Source organism: Ahaetulla prasina, chromosome 1 (assembly GCF_028640845.1).
Source record: "Ahaetulla prasina isolate Xishuangbanna chromosome 1, ASM2864084v1, whole genome shotgun sequence".
Lineage (NCBI taxonomy): Eukaryota > Metazoa > Chordata > Lepidosauria > Squamata > Colubridae > Ahaetulla > Ahaetulla prasina.
This window is the reverse complement of record NC_080539.1, coordinates 375,251,372-375,269,699: the sequence shown is the minus strand read 5'-3', so window position 1 is coordinate 375,269,699 and position 18,328 is coordinate 375,251,372. Positions and strand designations below refer to the sequence as shown.

Genomic DNA, 18,328 nt, shown 5'->3' with positions numbered 1-18,328 from the left:
CGCCGATCTCGACTAGCTCCTTGGTATTCGGAGGAGCTGAGAGAGATGAAGCGCCGGAAAAGACGCCTAGAGAGTCCAGCCCCTCTGAATCCGATCGAACACTAGTAAGGTCTCATATTCAGACCTACCTAGTGGCGATAAGAGCGGCAAAACGTGAGTATTTTTCCGCTCTTATTGCATCGGCAGATAATCGCCCAGCCACCCTGTTTAGGGTGACCCGCTCCCTTCTTGCTCAGGGAGCTTGGGAGGACCCCTTGCAAGGGCGCGCTGAGGATTTTGGACAATATCTGCACGATAAAATAGCTCGGATTCGGGATGGTCTGGACGCTGATTGGGTAGATTCGGGTGGGATGACGGAGGCGGTTCTTGAGAATGTTATCTAGGAAGAGTTCGATACTGTGGTTCCTGAGGACATGGACAGGATACTGGGGAGGCTAAATGCGACCACATGTTTATTGGACCCGTGTCCCTCCTGGTTGGTACTGGCCACACAGGAGGTTACACGAGGCTGGCTTCTGGGAATTATCAACGCTTCTTTGACTGAGGATGTCTTCCCTACCGCCTTGAAAGAGGCGGTGGTGAGGCCCCTCCTCAAGAAGCCCTCCCTGGACCCAGCTGTTTTAGCGAATTATCGTCCTGTCTCCAACCTTCGTTTTGTGGCGAAGGTTGTCGAGAGTGTGGTGGCACGACAGCTCATCAGTACCTGGATGAAACTGTCTATCTAGACCCGTTCCAGTCCGGCTTCAGGCCTGGGTACAGCATGGAGACGACTTTGGTCGCGTTGGTTGATGATCTCTGGAGGGCCAGGGATAGGGGTTGTTCCTCTATCCTGGTCCTATTAGACCTCTCAGCGGCTTTTGATACCATCGACCATGGTATCCTACTGCGATGGCTGGGGGGTTTAGGAGTGGGCGGCACCGTTTTTCAGTGGTTCTCCTCCTATCTCTTGGACCGATCGCAGACGGTGTTGGCAGGGGAGCAGAGATCGGCCGCAAGGCACCTCATGTGTGGGGTGTCACAGGGGTCGGTCCTCTCACCTCTCCTGTTCAACATCTACATGAAGCCGCTGGGTGAGATCATCTGTGGTTTTGGGGTGCAGTGCCATCTGTATGCTGATGACACTCAGCTGTACATTTCCACTCCTAACCACCCCAATGAAGCCGTCGAAGTGATGTCCCGGTGTCTGGAGGCCGTGCAGGTCTGGATGGGGAAGGACAGGCTTCGACTCAACCCTTCCAAGACTGAGTGGCTGTGGATGCCGGCATCCCAGTACAGCCAGCTCATTCCATCGCTGACTGTTGGAGGCGAATCATTGGCCCCTAGGGAGAGGATCCGCAACTTAGGCGTTCTCCTGGATGTTCGGCTGGCTTTAGAAGAACATTTGACGGCCGTCGCCAGGGGAGCTTTTTATCAGGTTCGCCTGATACGCCAGTTGCGTCCCTTCCTAGACCAGGATTCTCTATGCACGGTCACTCATGCCCTTATCACTTCCCGCCTGGACTACTGCAATGCTCTCTACATGGGGCTCCCCTTGAAGAGCACCAGGAGGCTCCAACTGGTCCAGAATGCGGCTGCACGGGTAATAGAGGGAGCACCACGTTGCTCCCATATAACACCTCTCCTGCGCAAGCTGCACTGGCTGCCGGTGGTCTTCCGGGTGCAATTCAAGGTGTTGGTTATCACCTTTAAAGCGCTCCATAGCATAGGACCGGGTTATTTACGGGACCGCCTACTGCCACCAATAGCCTCCCACCGACCTGTGCGCTCCCACAGGGAGGGACTCCTCAGGGTGCCATCAGTCAAACAATGCCGACTGGCGACCCCCAGGGGGAGGGCCTTCTCTGTGGGGGCTCCTGCTCTTTGGAATGAGCTGCCTCTGGGGTTGCGTCAACTCCCCGACCTCCGGACCTTTAAACGCGAGCTCAAGACCTTTCTGTTCCACCGTGCGGGTCTGACCTAATGTAATTTTAAATGTGGGGATTTTATGAGAGTTTTATGATAGTTTTAATTTATTGTGGCCAAATTTAGAATCAGTTTTTAAAATGTTTTAGTTTTTGCTAATGTTGTTTTATTCTGGCTGTAAACCACCCTCAGTCCTTTAGGAGAAGGGCGGTATAGAAATCAATCAATCAAACAAACAAACAAACAAACAAATAATAAATAAATAAATAAATAAATAAATAAATAAATAAATAAATAAATAAATAAATAAATACACTGCATTCTCTGTAAGCAGCCAAGAGAACTCAGATCGCTGTGGGGTGCAAGTTTAATAAACAGACAAATTTGGGGCATCTGCTCTGGATGGAGTATCCTCAGCCTGGCAAAGCTGGCTGGGGAATTCTGGGAGTTGAAGTCCACATCTTAAACTTGCCCTGGTTAAGAAACATTGCTGGAAGCAGATATGAAAAGCTGTATCAGCCACACCTCTATGGGCTGAGCCCCCCCCCCAATGTATGGGGTCTTCCTGCTGGCACATGAAGGACTGAATGAGTTTTTCATGACCTCACCAATAACTTATCAGCCCTAGCCGAGTCTGATTCTCACGTGTTTCCCCCTAATATCATATCAGCACCATACATTGTACATTTTACATTCTTCTGACCTGTCTTTAGTGAATCTTTAAATATATATTTTTAAGAAGAGACTGGATAGTCAGCTGTCTAAAATGGTATACTAGGGTCTCCTGCTTGAGCAGGGGGCTGGACTAGACATCCAAGGTCCTTTCCCACTTTGTTATTCTGTTATTTTAATTCTATTGGTCTCTTCCATCTCTGTTATTTTGTGATTCTGTTATTAAATCAATCCACCTGCCCTTGGCTAAAGTGCCAGGACGGCTGATTTCCTCAGCATTTACCATGAAAAAAAGCAGATTCTCTGAGATTCATTGAGATTAAATTCACTGAGTTTGGATCTGACTCGCCATCTTAAATTGAAAATAATCTGTCAGGGGTTAGGGTTAGGGTTTTTTAACTGCATCGACAAGGAAGAAGAAAGGACCCAAAAGCAGACAGAAGCAGTCCTTCACCTACAACCACAACTGAACCCAAAATTTCTGCTGCTAAGCAAGACAATGTTAAGTGAGTTTTGTTCCCGTTTCACGATGTTTCAGGCCACAATTGTTAAGTGAACCACAGTCATTAAGCAAATCCAGGTTTCCCCACTGACTTTGCTTGCCAGAACTGGCTAGGAAGGTTACGAAATGTGACCCTGGGACGTTGCAACAGGCGTACGTACATGTCAGTTGCCAAGCATCCAAATTTTGATCATATGACCCTGGAGAGCCTGCAACGCAATGGTTATTAAGTGTGGAAAACAGTCGTTAAGTCACTTTTTCAGCACCCTTGTAACTTCAAATGGATGCTAAACAAATGTTTGTAAATTGAGGACTGCCTGTACTGATATCCACAATAAGGGAGCGGCTTTAAATCTTTTCCCCTGTCCAAAGGCCGATGGCCCTCATCCTCTGTGGGGAGAATTTGGGTCCCCCAAGCAAGAAATGCGAGGTGGCTGGAAGGGGCACAAAGGGGCCAAGAGGGGCACCCGTCCCCTCCCTCTGCCGCAGCCCAAACTCCCCCACGGGGCCATCTTGCCCATCGTCCAAAGTCGGAAAGCCAGAAGAGTTTTGAATCTTTGCCAGGGGAGACCCCTAAGGAAACCCTCCCGGGAGGGTCTTTCCCAGCATGGCCACTTCTGCTCTCCTCCTCCTCCTCCCCCTCCCCTCCTTATCCTCGCCCTCCAGAAGTGGGCGGCTGTAGGGATTCCCGTCACAGCCTCCATCTGCCAGCCATTCATTCCCCAAACAAAGGAGCAGCTATTAATAAACATGCTGGAAAGGAAATGGGGAGAGGGGGCTATTGTAGCCCTGCTTGGACACGGTCCCTGTGGAAACGGCAAACACTGTCCAAAAACAGCCTCCTTTGGCTGCCCACCTGCCCGTGGCAGAGGGGTTAAAAGAGCCTCAGCCCTTGGGGTGGGTGGGCTGCTAAAGGCGGTCTCTGGCTGGAAAGAGAATGGGAGGGGTCTCCTCTGCTGCTGGAGCAAGCCCAGCCCCCCCTTTCCCAGTTAAAAACTCCCCAGGGGCCGGGTGGGGCTGCCAGCGTGCCAGGCACAGCCGGAAAGGCAGCCTTGGCTCACAGCTGGCACATTCAAACTGGGTTTTTTTTCCCATGGAGGACTCAAAACAGCTTTTTCAAAAGGCAGCTGGACTGTTTTTGAGGAAGAAGAACAAAATGTTTTGTGAAGTTTTATGTTTCTTGGATGAGAAACGAAACGTTTTGTTTCCGGAAAAAACAGTCTGGTTGCCTTCTGAGAAGGCACTTCTGAGGCAACGATGACCTGGATGACTGAGAATCTGCACAGACATTTCCCCACGGAATAAAGTCAGATTCCAGTCGTCCCAATGTAGACCAAGGATCTGGCCCAGCCAGCCAGGATCTGGTCAGTCGGGCGTGAAGCAACTGGCCAACAACGGCTTCTCTCCTCAACCCGTTTCCAGTCCTCATGACTTTGAGGAACGGCTAGATTAAATGGGCGCTATGGAGACCTCCTTGTGCTGAGCAAAGCCGGGGCCCTCCAAGGCCTGCCTCTCCCAGCTGGGCCTTGGATCCCCCTGGATGACCAAGGGCACCGCTCACCCAATGGCCACCCACCAGTCTCAGGTCAAGCCTTGTTCCCAGGAAGCCTCCAGCTCAGTCCGAGCTCTCTCAGAGCAGTCATAGCCCAGATTCCAGGGGATGAAAGGGAGGGTCCACCCCTCGGATTTCAGGAGAAGACCCCCTCTGCCTTCACCCGTCTGGCATGATTTCTGTTTCTACTTAGGAGATTCTAAAACCGAGGAGTCCTTGGTGCTCCCCGGTTGTTTTCTTGCAGATGTTTCATTACCCAAATGAGGAAAGAGTGCTAGTAGCTTGTATTAGTAGTCACTAGCACTGATGAGGTTACCAAGTTTGGGCAATGATGAACCATCTGCAAGAAAACAAGCCAGCTCAGAGAGCACCAAGGACCCCTCAGTTCAACCTTGGGCTACAAATATTCTCCTTTATTACATCCTAAAGTCCTCAGCCCCTCCTCAGGGCCAGGGACCCTCACATGCCCTGTGGAGACCTCCCATTCCTCCATCTCCTACAGAGGTCTTGCCTTCTGCTTCTGCCCTTTAGAAAACCCAAAAGTGGCCGGAACCTGATGCCAGGGATACAGAGGCCCACCCTAACACAAGGGGCCACTCTCGGAAAGCCAGCAAACTCTAGGCATCTGCCCATTGGGGGTATGTGGTCTTCCAAGCCAGCCAGGCTGGAGAGACCTTAAATTGTGCCTAAGGGATAAATGAGTTTTTCCCACCTCAAGATTAGTGGGATCCTTAAGAGCAGGGGGTTAAAAATCTATGGACATCAACACCCAGAATTCCCCAGCCTGCATGGAGAATTTGTCAGGGAGATCATTTTAATGTATTTATTAAATTTATATGCCACCCTTCTCACTCTCCAGAGCAGCAATTATTTTTAAAATACTTATTAGCTTCTCCTGGAGATGCTCTTTTCTTACGTTTTATATTACATGATATTTCTTACACACTATAGTAGATTTCTGCATATTATATTAGATGAGTTGCTATACTTTTTCCGTGAGGGGACGTTAGGATCAAATTGCACTATTCAGAGCCAGACCATCCCTGGCAAGTGGGGGCCAACTCACCCAGCCACAACAGAACGGCTGCTGCTGCACAGATCCCATCACAAAACGCCCACCCCCCACCCCCAGGCTGGCTGCACAGTCACTGGGGCGGGGGGAGGTTGCGGTGCACGTTTCCTGCCACCACCACCCGCACGAGTGCCCGGGGCGGCTGCTAAGGGAGAGGCAACGAAGAGGACGGGGGAGTCCTGAGCAGCAGCCCCAGAAAGACTCCCGGCCCTTCGGGCTGCTTGCTGGCAATGCCAACTTCGGCAAACTTGAGACCCCCCGAAGTGCAAACGCGACACTCTCACACCGGCCCCTCCCGCCACAGCTCAGGGCAGCTTGTTTTGGGGTGGGGAGGTGTCCAGACGCGACCACAAGCCGGCAGCCGCGCAGACCAGCAGGCGTCCCCGGCCGGCAGCGCCGGAGTCGCCCGGGGACAAAAGCCGCCGTCGCCGCGGCCAAGGCAGAGCCGGAGTCTCCCGCCGGAGTCTCCTGAGCTGCCGGAGCCGCTGAAGGCCGAGGCGGCCGCCCGGCCAGAACGCGCGACGGGAGGAGGCGCAGCCCGCGAACGGCCCTTCTCTGCCGGCGCCGAGGCTCCCCCGCGCCCCGCCGGCCGCCCTGCGCAAATACCTGCTCCGTCCTCCGGCCGCCGCGAGGCTCCAGCGCTGCGGCTCAGCCCGCTCAGCCCGCCAGCCGGGAACAAAAGCCCCACCGCGCCCCAGCAACCGGGATCCCGCCCTGCCGGAGAGGAAGCCCCGCCGCCGGCGGCTCGGGGAGGGGGCGGGGCGGGGTCTCCGCCTCCCCTGCCTGGGACCCCCCCGGGATCGCCTGGCCAGGCAGGGGGGCGGCGGGCGGGTCCCCTTCCCGCCAGCCAAGAAGCCGAGAGAGGGGCGGGGGCGGGCTTTCCCCGAGACCCCGCCCGCCCTCGGGACCGCAGCGGCAGCGCCGGGGAAGCCCCTCTGCCCGCAGAAGCCAGTCCGCCGGGCAAGACCAGCCAGCCGCGGAGGGGCCGACGGGGAGGGCGCGGCGTCGGGGTCCTCTTCGGGGCTGGCGGGTCTTCCGAGCCGCCGGACCTGCAATCCGGTTCACGGAACGCGGGAAAGCGCGGCGGTGGGGAGAGCCAGCGAGCGGTGGGGGGCCCGAGGCCTTGCGCCTCCCCCGTCGGAGGGGCTGGCGGAGAGAGGCGAGGACAGGTCAGGGCCGCCCAGGAGCCTCCGCGCTGCAAGCGAGCTGCAAGGCCGGGAAAGGAGCGCGACGGCTCCGGGCAAGAGACGCAATTCCGGGAGCTCCCGCACCCCCCGCAGCAGCCCCGCGAACATCTCCGCCACGGAAGGCGAGGGCCGAAGGGGCGGCTCCAGGAGCTGCCAGGGGCTCCCGCAATGGAGAGTGGGGCTCTTGCCAAGAGGGCCTAGACGGCTCTGCTGGGGCTCCCACTCCAAAGGCCCCCCCTTGCCCCTCGATTGCCCGCTCCGGGAGAACAAAGGGGCTAAAGCGGACGGGGCTCGGGAGGGGCGGAGGCTGCGCCCGGGAAGGAGATGGGGCGGGAGACTCGGGCGTAGCAGAGAGGACTGCAAAGCGCAACCGGCGCCGTCAGAACCGAGTTCCGCCCGAGCGAAGTACTGGAGCCCAGCCCGACCCTTCCCGCTCAACGGAGGCAGGCAGGGCGCGCTATTCCCGTCTCAAAACGAGCAAGCCGAATTCTGCCCCCTCCCCCCTCCCCCAGCGCAGGCCGCCCACGGAGGGCGCGTCGGGCACGGCGCGTGCAGCCAAAACTCCCGGCAGCCCAGTTCTGTGCAAGCGAAGAGCGGACGGAAGACGCGCCTTCCTTTCGGCCCGAAACGATTTGCCATAAAACGAAAACTTGACTTTGATGGGGAGAAAATGGTTCCCCGCCATCATCACTAAACTGATCAGCCGAGCGACGGGGCTCCTTCGGCCTGGCAGCCCGAGCGGGGGAGCCCGTTTCATCAGCCCCAGGGCGAGGGCCACCGCGGGGTCGGACCCAAGGAGCCTTCGCCCAATGGGAGCGCCCCCTCGGGGTCTGCAGGGGCGGGGGGTGGCAACTCCAGTTTGAATCCTCCGGGAGCCCAGCGCAGAGCAGCGGCAGGAAGGGAGCGCCACAGCGACCCATCCGCCACCGCCTTTCCGCTTCCCAATACTCTTCAAGGGCGGCCCCCTCAGAGCCGCCGCTTAGCTAGCTGGCTCCCAGTCTGCAGAAACTGAGCCGCCGTGCGGGGTGGAGGGTGGGGAGGCCGCGCCAGGAGGATCCCGCAAGCATCAGAGGCGAGGGGGAGGGGAGGGGACGGGACGGGACGGGCGAGAGAAGCGCTGCCGGCAGGGCGGGGGCTTCCTGAGCGCTCACGCGTGGGAGATGCGGCTGGGGGGCTCCCGGGGTCCCCAAGCTCAGCCGGCGGTCCGGCCCTTCCAGGGTAGAGGCCGCTGCCACCCCATCTGCCCCCCCGCCGCGCTCCCGGCTTCCTCGACAGTGGAAGGAAGGCGGCGCGGATCTGCCGAAGGGCCCCCGGGGGGGTTGGTGGAGAGAAGAAACGGGGGGCGGGTCTCTTTGGGGTCGCAGTAGTGTAGTCCCCCCTGCAGAAACGCGGCTGGAGTAGCAGCTGGTGGGGGGCTGGAGAGTCAGGGGCAGAGAAGTCGAGCGCCAGTCCTGCTGTGGCCGAACTTCCTTCCTCTCTCCCCCGGGTGTGCGAGGAAGAGGGGCCGGCGACTCCCGGCGCCCATAGCTGCCTCCAGGGGCCGGCGGTCTTTGCCGCCCAGCGGCACCTTTGCCAACCCAGCTCCGCAGGCCCCCCGGAGACGGCTTCCTTGGGATCTCGAGGCCGGCCGCGAGTGGGGGAGGGGGCGCTGCGTGCGAGAATTGCAACCCCGGAGTCCGCGACCCTCTTCGGGGCTTCCCATCCCCGAGAGACGCCCAGCCGAGGGCCTTTTTGCCCGCAGCAGCTTCTGTTTTCTCGAGGTGGTCGGCTCCCGGGGTGCAATCTGCCCCGGCCCCCCAGACCAGGATTCGGAGAAGGCCGAACCGGGTCGATTGTGATGAGCGCCTCCCGTCCCTTCCACCACCCGAAACTCCGGAGCCCCAAAGCCCCGCTTGCCGGGGGACTCGTCGAGAAGGGATGCTGGGCTTGCATCGTGGATGGGGACCCCCACCCCCGAAAGTCCGCTTTCGGCCGAGGCTACTTCCCGAAATCCTTGCTCGCGCCGCATCGCCCCTCCCCCGCGCTTGGGAGGAGACTGCCCAGGGGGATCCTCCCGACCCCGCACAGCCGTTGTGAAGGAAAGGAGGGAGGGGGCATCGGGAGACAGTTGGGGTCCCCGCAGTGAAAGCGCTTCCTTTTCAGCCAAGGAGCCGAGAATAGCCGCTTTGCGGGAGGTTTCTGCGCCCCCGCTCCCCCTTCTCCACCGCCCGTCTGCATTTCAGGGAAGCGCCGCCTCCGCCCCCGTCTCGCTCGGGGAAGCCCGGCTCTGCGGAGGAATCCCGCCCGCTGCCTCGTGACTCTCCACCCACGCCCGGATTCCCCCATTCTCCCCCCCCCCCGCGACTCTGCAGAGGGAGATGCCCCGTTGCCATGACAACAAGGCTGACCTGGACCACTCCGCCTTCCTCCCGGAGGGCTGGTGTAAGGTGCCAATCATCTTCACAACCCCCCCCACACAGCAGAGGGAGGAGGGAACCGTCCAAGCAGGCATCGCAGGGGTGGGGAGGGGGGCTGGAAGGGCCAAGATCCTGGGGCAGAGTGGTGCAGGGCCCCTGCTGCCATGGCCCCCACCCTCTCCACCCCATCCAAGTTCACATCTGCAGAAGGGCTGCTGCCAGGAGCCACAGGGGAAGAAGCACCCCCCAGGGAGCTGCAGGGGGGGTCACTAGAAACCCAGCCCAGCCCGCAGAAAGGTGCTGCTGGGGAAAGGGGGGGGGGGCAACCCTCCACAGTGCCACCTCCAGGCAATAGCATTTTAATCCTTCTGCATTGAAGGCAGCTGTTCTGGGGCTTTGCTCCCCCCCTTCTAGCACTCAGGGGGTTTGTTGGGGGGGGGGATTGATGTAGTGAGGTCAGGCCTGGGGGGGATGTGCTGCCTGCCTTTCAAGCCATGAAGTCAAAGACCAGCTTGGCAAGTCCTGCCCGGCTAGGGGAGAGAGCAGTGGAGTGCAGAGGCGGGCACAATTCTCTTTATTTTGTCATGGGGTTGAGGTATCTGTCCATGTTTTAAAAGTCCAGAACTTTCCCTGAACACGTAAGAAGCGGCAAAGTAGGAGGGGCCGGCCAGTCAGCACAATCCCTCCCCCTCCCCATTCCCTGCAGGTGGTCTTTTGAAGGCCCAAGCGGAACAAGACTGGCCAGACCCTTCATGGAGATAGGAAGGGGGGGGTGTACTTACACATGGGCAGGGCCTGTTCTGATGGTGGGACAGCAAAGGCCAGCAGGGGTTGGGGGCTGCCTGGCATGGAGTGAGGCGGTGGCTCCCACCCCAGCTGCCCAAAAGGCTCCAGCTGGCTGAGGGTTCAAGTCAGGCAAATGGCACTCTGACAGTTGGGGGGGAAGGGGAGGGGCCAGGAGCAGCCAGAGGTGGGAGGAGGGCTGCAGTGCAAAGCCCAACTGAGGAAGAGGGAGGGGGGAGGAGGGGGCACTGCAGGCCCACAGCCAGAGGTCGAAAACTGGCACCGACCCAGCAGGGCAGCAGCAGGATCCCCAGGGGAACCCCCCCCACTCTCTTTAGGAAAGGCTTTGCCCTTCTGGGGTGGGGTGGGGGATGCAAGACCCAGTGACCAGACTGGCCCATCCCCGGACCTCCATTTCTGGAGTCATGAAGGGGCAGGCACAGAGACCAAGGCAGACCGAAGCCCAGGGAAGAAGATACTTCGGGGTTCCCACATCAGCAGAAGAGGCAGGGGTCTTCTGCCTCCCCTCCGCCACGGGGTGAGGGGCCCTTTGGGGGAGAAAGGGGCAGAAGGTGGCCCTCTGGGTACCCGAAGTACTGGGGGTCTTGGGAGAGAGCGAAAGAGGACCAGCTTTGTCCCCTCCTGGGGTGGGGAAGGCAAGAGGGGCCCAGGCCAGAATCCTGACCCCATCTGCAGAAGGGGGGGCAAGCCTGCACCTCAAGTGGGGGGCTGGGAGCTGCTGAAGCAGTCAAGGGGGTCTTCAGGAGGGCAGAACAGAGGGGGCGGAGCTGCAGTGCAGCCAGCCTCCCTGCACTGGGCTAGATATCTGGACGGAGGGGAGGGGGAGCAGAGCTGCCCATTTCAGGAGTGGGGGCGGTACAAGGAAGAATAGGGGGAGCCTTCTGAATTCGGCCTCCCCTCCCCACCGGCTCAGGAAGGCAGCCAGGAAATAGGGGCTAGGGTGCAGGGGCTGAGTGGGCTCTTGGGGCCCTCCCTGCCCCATTCCCAAGGGGCCCTAATAGCCCTCCAGAGCAAGTGGGGAAGAGCGGAAGGGAAATGAGGGGGGGGGTAGCCTGGAAGGGGCTGGGGAGGTGGTGGAGCAGCCCTCCCCCCCAGTCTCATTTCTGGCTGTTGTAGGTCGCGTGCCGCTGGTTCATGGGGTTCTCGGGGGACTTCATCCACTCCTTCTTCAACAGCTGCTTCAGCTGGGACAGGCGCATGTTGGGGTTCTCCTGCTTCAGGCGGGGCAGGGTCTCCTCTTCGAAGGCTGAGAAGGCCGCCTTCATCCGGCGCTCCGGGTGCCGGTCTGGGTCCTCGGCCACGCTGCGGGGAAGGGTGGCAGCAGGGTGAGCGAGGGGCGCCCATCCCCACCTGGCCCGCCCCACAGCATAGGCCCCCATCCCCAGGCCTCCTCTCGTCCAGCAGAGGAACCTCACGATCCCACCCCTGGCCTGGATGCCACTTTGCAGCCCATCCGGAAAGGAGGCTCCCAAACTGTGAGGGGCTCCCAGGGCTGCTGAGGGTCCCACAGACCCTCTTCAGCCTCCCAGGTGGAGTGTGGACCCCCAGCCTTAGGCCCTTTTTAGAGAGGGGAGGGGACCTGCAGCACAGGGATCTGCTCTTTCTACTGGGGCAATGCCCTCCTCACTCCACAGCCTCAAAGGCTCCCAGGGGCCCCACATGCCAACCTGGCTAGCGGAAGAGGAGCCTGTGCAGCCGCTCCACTGGTGAGGGGCCCCCAGAGACCCCTGACTGTGAGGGAGGCGCTCACCCCGTGCCCCCAGGAGACCCGCCCAGCCCCACCTGAGCACCGCGATGGCCTCCTCAATGGTGCGGGCTTCCACTGAGCCCTCCTCCAGCACCCGCCGGTTCAGGTTCTCCTCCAAGGGCACCTCCAGGTGGCTCTTCGGCTTCTCTGCAGGAGGAAGGAGGAGAGAAACGGCAGGGTTAAACCCTCCCCGGCCCCCCTGGTGGTGGGGGAAGCCGCCCCCACAAGGAAGACCTCCGTGCCCAGCATTCGGGTCTCCCGGCCAGCCGCCCCTTCCCCCTCCACGGTCCTTGGGGATCTGCTCACCGCCACCGGCAGTGTCCGTGCTGTCCTTCAGCTCCTTCCGGAGAGCCTCGTCGATCTGGGCCCTGGTGACCTTGGTGGGGCCGGGGGACTTGGGCGCTTTGCCCTTCAGCTTGGCATCCTCCTCCTCCAGCAGCCGCTGCAGCTCCTTCTTTCGCTCCAGCTGCTCCAGGCGGCGCTTCTCCCGCTCCTCCTGGGGGGAGAGATGGAGGGAACCTCGTGTGAGATCACAGCCCCCCCCCAAAGAACGGCTGGCATTCAGGGCGGTCAGGAAAAACCCACCTCTGAATAGATGACCCTCTCGGGCCCCCTCGGCATCCGTAGTCCAAGAGCTCTGGAGGTGAGGGGGCAGAACGATCTAAGACAGAGGTGGCAAACCCCTCCTTGCCCCCAGGGCTGCAAGGGCCCCCAGAGGCCACAGGGTCCAGGCGGGCGCCTGCTTCTCTGGCCCTGCAGAGGCCTGCAAAATCTGGCCATTACAGACGATGAACCTCAATCCAAGTTTCTTCAGACTTCCTGGCCTCGGTCTCTCTGCGCCGTATCACCACCTCCTCCCCTTCCTCCTCTAGTCAGGGGTCCATCTTTCCCTCTCCTCTGCCCTCTTTCCAGAGTCTCCACATCGCCTTTGCATTGGATTCCCTGTTCCCAAGTGTGGCCTCACCAAGGCAGCCGGCCCAGGTGGTCCCGAGGCTTCTGGTGCTCTCTGTGTCGGGAAGGCGGCTCAGGGCCCCCGGATGTCTTTCTCCAGCCCCTGAAGGCCAAAGGGAGCCTTTTTATCTCCTCAAGGGCAAGGATAAGGACCCACGACCATCATGGAGAAAAATCCATCTGCGGTTGCTGACCCGACACGTAACCCTCAGTCCGTGGCTCATTACAAGGCCTTGAAAGATCCAGGGCTGAAGTTGCTGTTCTGCCCAACTGGCTGGAGGCGGCTGGCGGGGCTCCAGGGCACAGCACAGATTCCCCCCAAGGTCTCCTCTTCTCTCCAAGAGTTGCAAATCTTTTTTTTTTCTCTCTCTCTCTCTCACACACACACACACCATTTCTTTCCCAACTCTTTCAGAGACAGGGTTCTGAGTTCGAGTTTCCTTTTTCAAGGGTGCCTTGACAGGTAGTCTGTTTTGGAGGCTGGCAGTTGGGGGGTGGAGATGAGGGGGACTTTGAGCTTGGGGGGGGGGCAGCATGCCTGCCTTTGTTCCTTGAGCCATACTCTGAACTCGGCAGAGCCTTTCCTCAACTCATCCCTCCACCTGCCCAAGCTTCAGTTGAGTCAGTCGGCCATGCCCCCTCCTTGCCCCCCTTCGGCCTGTTGGCACAGATGCCAGCATAACCTCACCCACTATGAAGTGCCAAGCTGCAGTTCTTACTTCATTTTTTTATCAGATTTATCTGGCTGCTTATTTCACACAAGGTGACTCAGGGCAGTGGGCAATAACACCAACAGTTAAAACCTATTATAAAAATGATAACAGATGATGATAGAGGATAGCGCTAAGAACAAGACTGTGTCAGAACTGGAGAAGCTTCTTGGATGAGAAGCAAAATGTCTTCAAGGAAAAACCTAGAAAGCCCAGTTGCCTTTGGAAAAAGCACCTTTGAGGGCCTTCCGAAAGGCCATAAAGTTTGGGGCCAACTTCCTCTGGATGGGGGAGGGCATTGAGCACAAGCTTTGCGCTGTGGATCCATGGTGTGGGGCTGTATTGGGAGAAGCAGCTGGTGCGGCACAAGGTGGGCTGGCAAAGGGCTCTCGCTTCAGTGGGCAGAACATCTTCTGCCTCATCCCTTTTTTGTCCACCTGCACACCGGGAAACGGGCCCTGCCAAGCAGTCCGGCAAAGGGAGCCCTGCTACAGCCTGCACTGCCTGAAACCCAGGTCTGTTCTCCAGAGCTCTCGGCCTTCCTGTCACTCAAAGATCAACTCTGCCCCGCAGCATTCCTGAATTTCCACATTCCAAAGCCGGGGTTCAACCCAGACATGCTCCAAGAGCACGAAATCCCAGGATCCTCCCATTGCCACACCTCTAGCAGGACACGGGAAGAGCCACTTGGGCTGCCTTGGGTCCACCTGAGCCTTTGGCCGCCAGACTTCCCCTTCCACAGAGCCCTTTCGCCCGCCTTCCTCCCTCCCTCTCTCCCTCTGGACCGAGCGAGGAAGCCATCCGGGCTACCTTCCTCTGCTCCTTGCGCATGACGTGCTTATCCTCGTCCTTCCAGAAGGCATCCTCCAGCTCTTTCTGCCGCTTGGCATCAGCCGCCGCCTTGGCCTCGGCCTTCCTCGCCCGAGCAGCGGCCGACTTGGTGTTCTCCCCTTGGAACTTCTTGGGCATCCCGCAGGGTGCTCACACCTGCGCAGCCGGCCAGAAACAGAAGACAGTTAAAGGGGCTGCATCGGAGCTGCCATCCTTCACTCACACCTACGCTCCGCCAGATGCCAGTCTACCGTTCGCTATGGGGGGGAGGGAGCGTTGGGGGGGGGAAACTGAAAGGAGGAGGAGAGACCGAAGGCAATCTTGACTTCCAGTCCGGAGACATCCCAAGGCCACGGACCTGGGAATAGCCTGCAACCCTTATCCATCTAACCAACCCCTGTAGGGACAGTTACCAAAATATCTTCTCTAAATGTGACTGGACAAGGGAGAGATTTTTTTTGGGGGGGGGGGGGAAGGGGGACCAGGGAAGGGGAAGTTAACCAGGGATTTTCTCTTCGTTCTGGCTTTGCTTACTGGAACCGCTTGGCTTTTAGTAAAAGTAACCTTTTCCCTACAAATGGAGTTGAGAGTCTTTCCTTCCTAAGGCACCAAGCTGGGGCAGGTCTGACAGGCTGCCTTGGGAGGGAGGAGTGACGGCCCCCATCATCCTGAGCCAGCATGCTTGGGAATCTTGGATTTTTTTTCCTCCTTTATTTAACTTGAAAAGAAATAAGTAGCAATTTCGGTGTATTTTAACTCAAACTATATGGCATAAATATACATAATTACAAATGCAATATGGCTGGTCCTTGACTTACAATTACGACCAGAATTTCTGTTGCTGAGTGAGTGGTGCCCCATTGTACAATCTTTTTTTGCTACAGTTGTTAACCCAAAGGTGCTTTTTCAAGTGGGAACTGGACTTCGTTTTTCCTTGAAGATGTCTCACTTCTCATCCAAGAAGCTTCTTCAGTTCTGACTGAATGGTGGTGTCATCTGGTTGTCAGCACCCTCTCTGAGAGTCCTTGAGGCCACTTGGGGGTTTATCCGCGTCCTCAGAATGCAAATGGATGTGGAACCTTCTTGGAACTGAATATAAATTCCCCACCATCCAGTCAGAGCTGAAGAAGCTTCTTGGATGGGAAGCAAAACGTCTTCAAGGAAAAACAAAGGAAGTCCAGTTGCCTCCTCAAAAAGCACCTCTGGGACAACCAGGACCTGGAAGACCTGGAAGAATCTCCACAGACATTTAGCTACATGCACTTTGGGACGACCGTGGTTATTAAGTGAATTTCTGCAGCCCTGGGGGTTGTTGAGTGAGTCCTGCTTCTCCCACTGACTTGGCCAGAAGCTGGCTGGGAAGGATGCAGGGAGTGATCCCATGACCAAAATACACACGCTGATTGCCAAGCACCTGAGCTTTTATCCCGTGGTTGTGAGGATGCCGCCATGGTCGTAAGTGCGGAAAACAGTCATAAGAATGTATTATTGTTAAGTCAAGGACCACTTGTACAGATAAGCCTTGCGATCTCTTCCCGGTTATCATTCTAGGAGAGATGCCCCTATAACAGGGGTGTCAAACTCAAAGCCGTGGGCAGGATCCGGCCCACGGGGTGCTTAGATCTGGCCCACAGGGCCACCCTAGAAACAGCACAGCCCGCAGTGCTCAGGTGGGGCTCCGTTTTCAGTGTCAGAGGGCTGCAGGAGGCCATCATGGCCAAAAACAGCCCCCCGGGATGGGGCATGTGAGGTGTCCCCCGCCCCCGAGCTCCGTTTTCAATGACAGAGGGTCTAGCAAAACAAACTAAAAACAAAACCAAAGAAGAAATGTTTCCCTTTTTGCATTTGAGCATGTAAGAAGGGACAGGAGTGGAGAAAGCGAAAGAAGAAAGACAAAGAAAAAGAAGGGAAGAAGGGAAGAGAGCAAGGAAGGAAAAATAAGGAAAGAGGGGAAGGAAGAAGAAAAGAGAAGGAGGGAGGGAGGGAGGGAGGGAGGGAGGGAGGGAGGGAGGAAGGAAGGAAGGGTTATGAGAGAGGGAGGTTCTGAAGGAAGTTTTGCCTTAGCACTTGGCCACCACAGGTGCCCCTGACACACCTGTGGGTGTGGACACCCCTGAGGTTAAACACAATCCTGATGCAGCCCTCGATGAATTCGAGTTTGACACCCCTGCTCTATAAGCTTCTGTGGGCTTTCCCCCAAAGGTCCAGCCTGGAGGAAAAGGCCGAGGAGAGGCAGGATAGCTGGGTTCAGGCCCATCCAGGGGTCAGCCACTCTTCTCCAGGGGAATAGAAGCCAGAAATAACAGCTGCATGTTACAGCTACTTATGTCTCGCTCAGTCCCATGGAAATATCTCCTTATAGGTAGACCTCAGCTTAACAATCATTCGTTTAGTGACCTTTCAAAGTTATAAGGGCATTGAAAAAAAAGCGATGGACTTATGACCGTTTTTCACACTGATGACCGTTGAAGCATCCCCCCCCCGTGATCAGAATTCAGACACTTAGCAACTGGCTCATACTTACGACGGTTGCCGTGTCCTGGGGGTCACGCGATCAGCTTCTGCGACCTTCTGACCCGCAAAGTCAATGGGGAAGCCAGATTCACTTACTAGCTATGTTACTAACTTAACTGCAGGGATTCACTCAAGAAAGGCCGTAAAATGGGGCAAAACTCAATTTAACTAACGTCTCCCTTAGCAACGGAAATCTGGGGCTCCACTGTGGTTGTAAAGCGAGGACTACCTCTGCAGGCAGGATCCACACGAGAGTGGGCCAGTCCCCTCAAAGAGGTGGGGGGGTCCCTGGAGTGGGGGGAGGTGTCCAGAAGAGGCCGGCCATGGGGGGGGGGGTGCAAAACTACCTTTCCTGTAGGATGCAGAAGGTGGGATGGGATGACTTGTGGGGTCACCTCCAACCCTACTTAATCTCCCCCTATACAGACACCATCATTCTCTCCAGTGGGAAAAACACCCCAAATTCAACTCCGTCCCAAGTGGGAAGGGCCTGTTCTGAGTTCGAAACCCAGCAATCCCCAAACAACCACCCCTCCAAAGCGACTCCTGGCTTCAGGCCCCAAATAGGGATCCGAAACGGTTCACCCTTTATTTCCTGCTCATCCGGATCCATTTTAATCCGGCTTTAAGACGAGTCTTTCTCTGCGGCGTTAAGGGCGGGGGACTACAACTCCCAGGATCCCCCGGCTAGGCTGGCTGGGGAATCCTGGGAGTCGTAGTCTCCCGCAGAGGCGGAGAAAGAGGCCTCGAGGCCCCACCCGGGATCCTTATCGGAGCTCCCCGGGGAGGAAAGAGGGTCGGCGGGACCCTCCCGGCCGCGCCCAGGCCCCAGTTCCCGGGCCCCGCTTCACCGGCGGAGCGGAGGCCGAGCGGGCCGGCGGGACAGGCCGCACCTTCCCTCCTTCGACCCACCGCAGCCCCTACCTGCCGCCGCCGCCGCCGGGGGAAGTCGCAGCCTTTGGACGTCACAGCGCGTCCCGCCCCTCAGGGCGGAAACGCCCGGCGGCTTCCGCCCCTCTGCCGCCATGTTTGTTAAGGGCAGTTCCTATCCGAGTTCAGATCTGCGTGCTGCGTTCCCCTCTCTCCCGCCGTTCCCTTTTTTTTCGCATTTTCCTGACTCTCCGCGCGGAGAGAAAGGAGGAGAAACAAGATGGTCTTGCCCCCTCCTGGGAAGCCTTTTGAGCGTTGTCCCTGTAAAAATGGATCAGGAACAAAGGAGTTGCCCTTAGCCAAGATGGCCACCAGCGCGGTCCTCTTGTGGATTTCTCTGCGCTTGCGTACCTCTCGCTGCGAAGTCTTGCCCCATCCATGGGCGAACCCAAGTTCTTCTATTTTACGAGGACCCGTTGTCATGGTAACGGCTTGGTTGCCCGCTAGACTGCTCCACCAGTCCTATATAGACAGTTGTAAGGGCAACTTTGAATAGAATAGAATAGAATAGAATTTTATTGGCCAAGTGTGATTGGACACACAAGGAATTTGTCTTGG

At 57.8% G+C, this 18,328-nt stretch overlaps 3 protein-coding genes across 7 annotated transcripts in view; 1 reads left to right on the top strand and 2 right to left on the bottom strand.

Annotated features, from left to right (window-relative positions):
- KCNN1 (potassium calcium-activated channel subfamily N member 1) overlaps positions 1-6,457 on the bottom strand; it is a 37,846-nt gene extending 31,389 nt beyond the window's left edge. For 2 of the 3 annotated variants that reach the window (XM_058163664.1, XM_058163666.1), the window contains exon 1: positions 6,307-6,454. The gene's annotated coding sequence lies outside the window, so the exon portion shown is untranslated. Of the gene's footprint in view, positions 1-6,306 lie in introns of all 3 variants that reach the window. The other variant, XR_009152776.1, reaches the window with a different exon arrangement.
- Positions 5,931-7,088, top strand: LOC131188377 (basic salivary proline-rich protein 1-like). The gene has a single exon (XM_058163616.1). It carries the CDS (start codon positions 5,931-5,933, stop codon positions 7,086-7,088), a length of 1,158 nt encoding a protein of 385 aa, XP_058019599.1.
- Positions 7,089-9,841: 2,753 nt separating this feature from the next.
- Positions 9,842-17,813, bottom strand: CCDC124 (coiled-coil domain containing 124). Of its 3 annotated transcripts, none has more exons than XM_058163670.1 (5): positions 17,765-17,813; positions 14,306-14,482; positions 12,141-12,330; positions 11,870-11,981; positions 9,842-11,389 (listed from the first exon to the last, which is right to left on the bottom strand). In XM_058163670.1, exons 2-5 carry the CDS (start codon positions 14,462-14,464, stop codon positions 11,185-11,187), a joined length of 666 nt encoding a protein of 221 aa, XP_058019653.1. In that variant the 5' UTR covers positions 14,465-14,482; positions 17,765-17,813; the 3' UTR covers positions 9,842-11,184. The 3 variants fall into 3 exon arrangements, with proteins under 3 accessions (XP_058019653.1, XP_058019654.1, XP_058019652.1); XM_058163671.1 differs by lacking the exon at positions 17,765-17,813 and adding an exon at positions 17,188-17,408; XM_058163669.1 differs by lacking the exon at positions 17,765-17,813 and adding an exon at positions 16,851-17,136.
- Positions 17,814-18,328: the final 515 nt, after the last annotated feature.

Bases quoted from the DNA above. Each gene is read 5' to 3' on its own strand.
- CCDC124 (XM_058163670.1), bottom strand. From the start codon at position 14,464: ATGCCCAAGAAGTTCCAAGGGGAGAACACCAAGTCGGCCGCTGCTCGG. The intron at 11,982-12,140 runs GTGAGCAGATCC...TTCCTCCTGCAG, and splicing joins CACGGACACTGCCGGTGGCG to AGAAGCCGAAGAGCCACCTG. The intron at 11,390-11,869 runs GTGGGGCTGGGC...CCTTCCCCGCAG, and splicing joins GAGGCCATCGCGGTGCTCAG to CGTGGCCGAGGACCCAGACC.
- LOC131188377 (XM_058163616.1), top strand. From the start codon at position 5,931: ATGCCAACTTCGGCAAACTTGAGACCCCCCGAAGTGCAAACGCGACAC.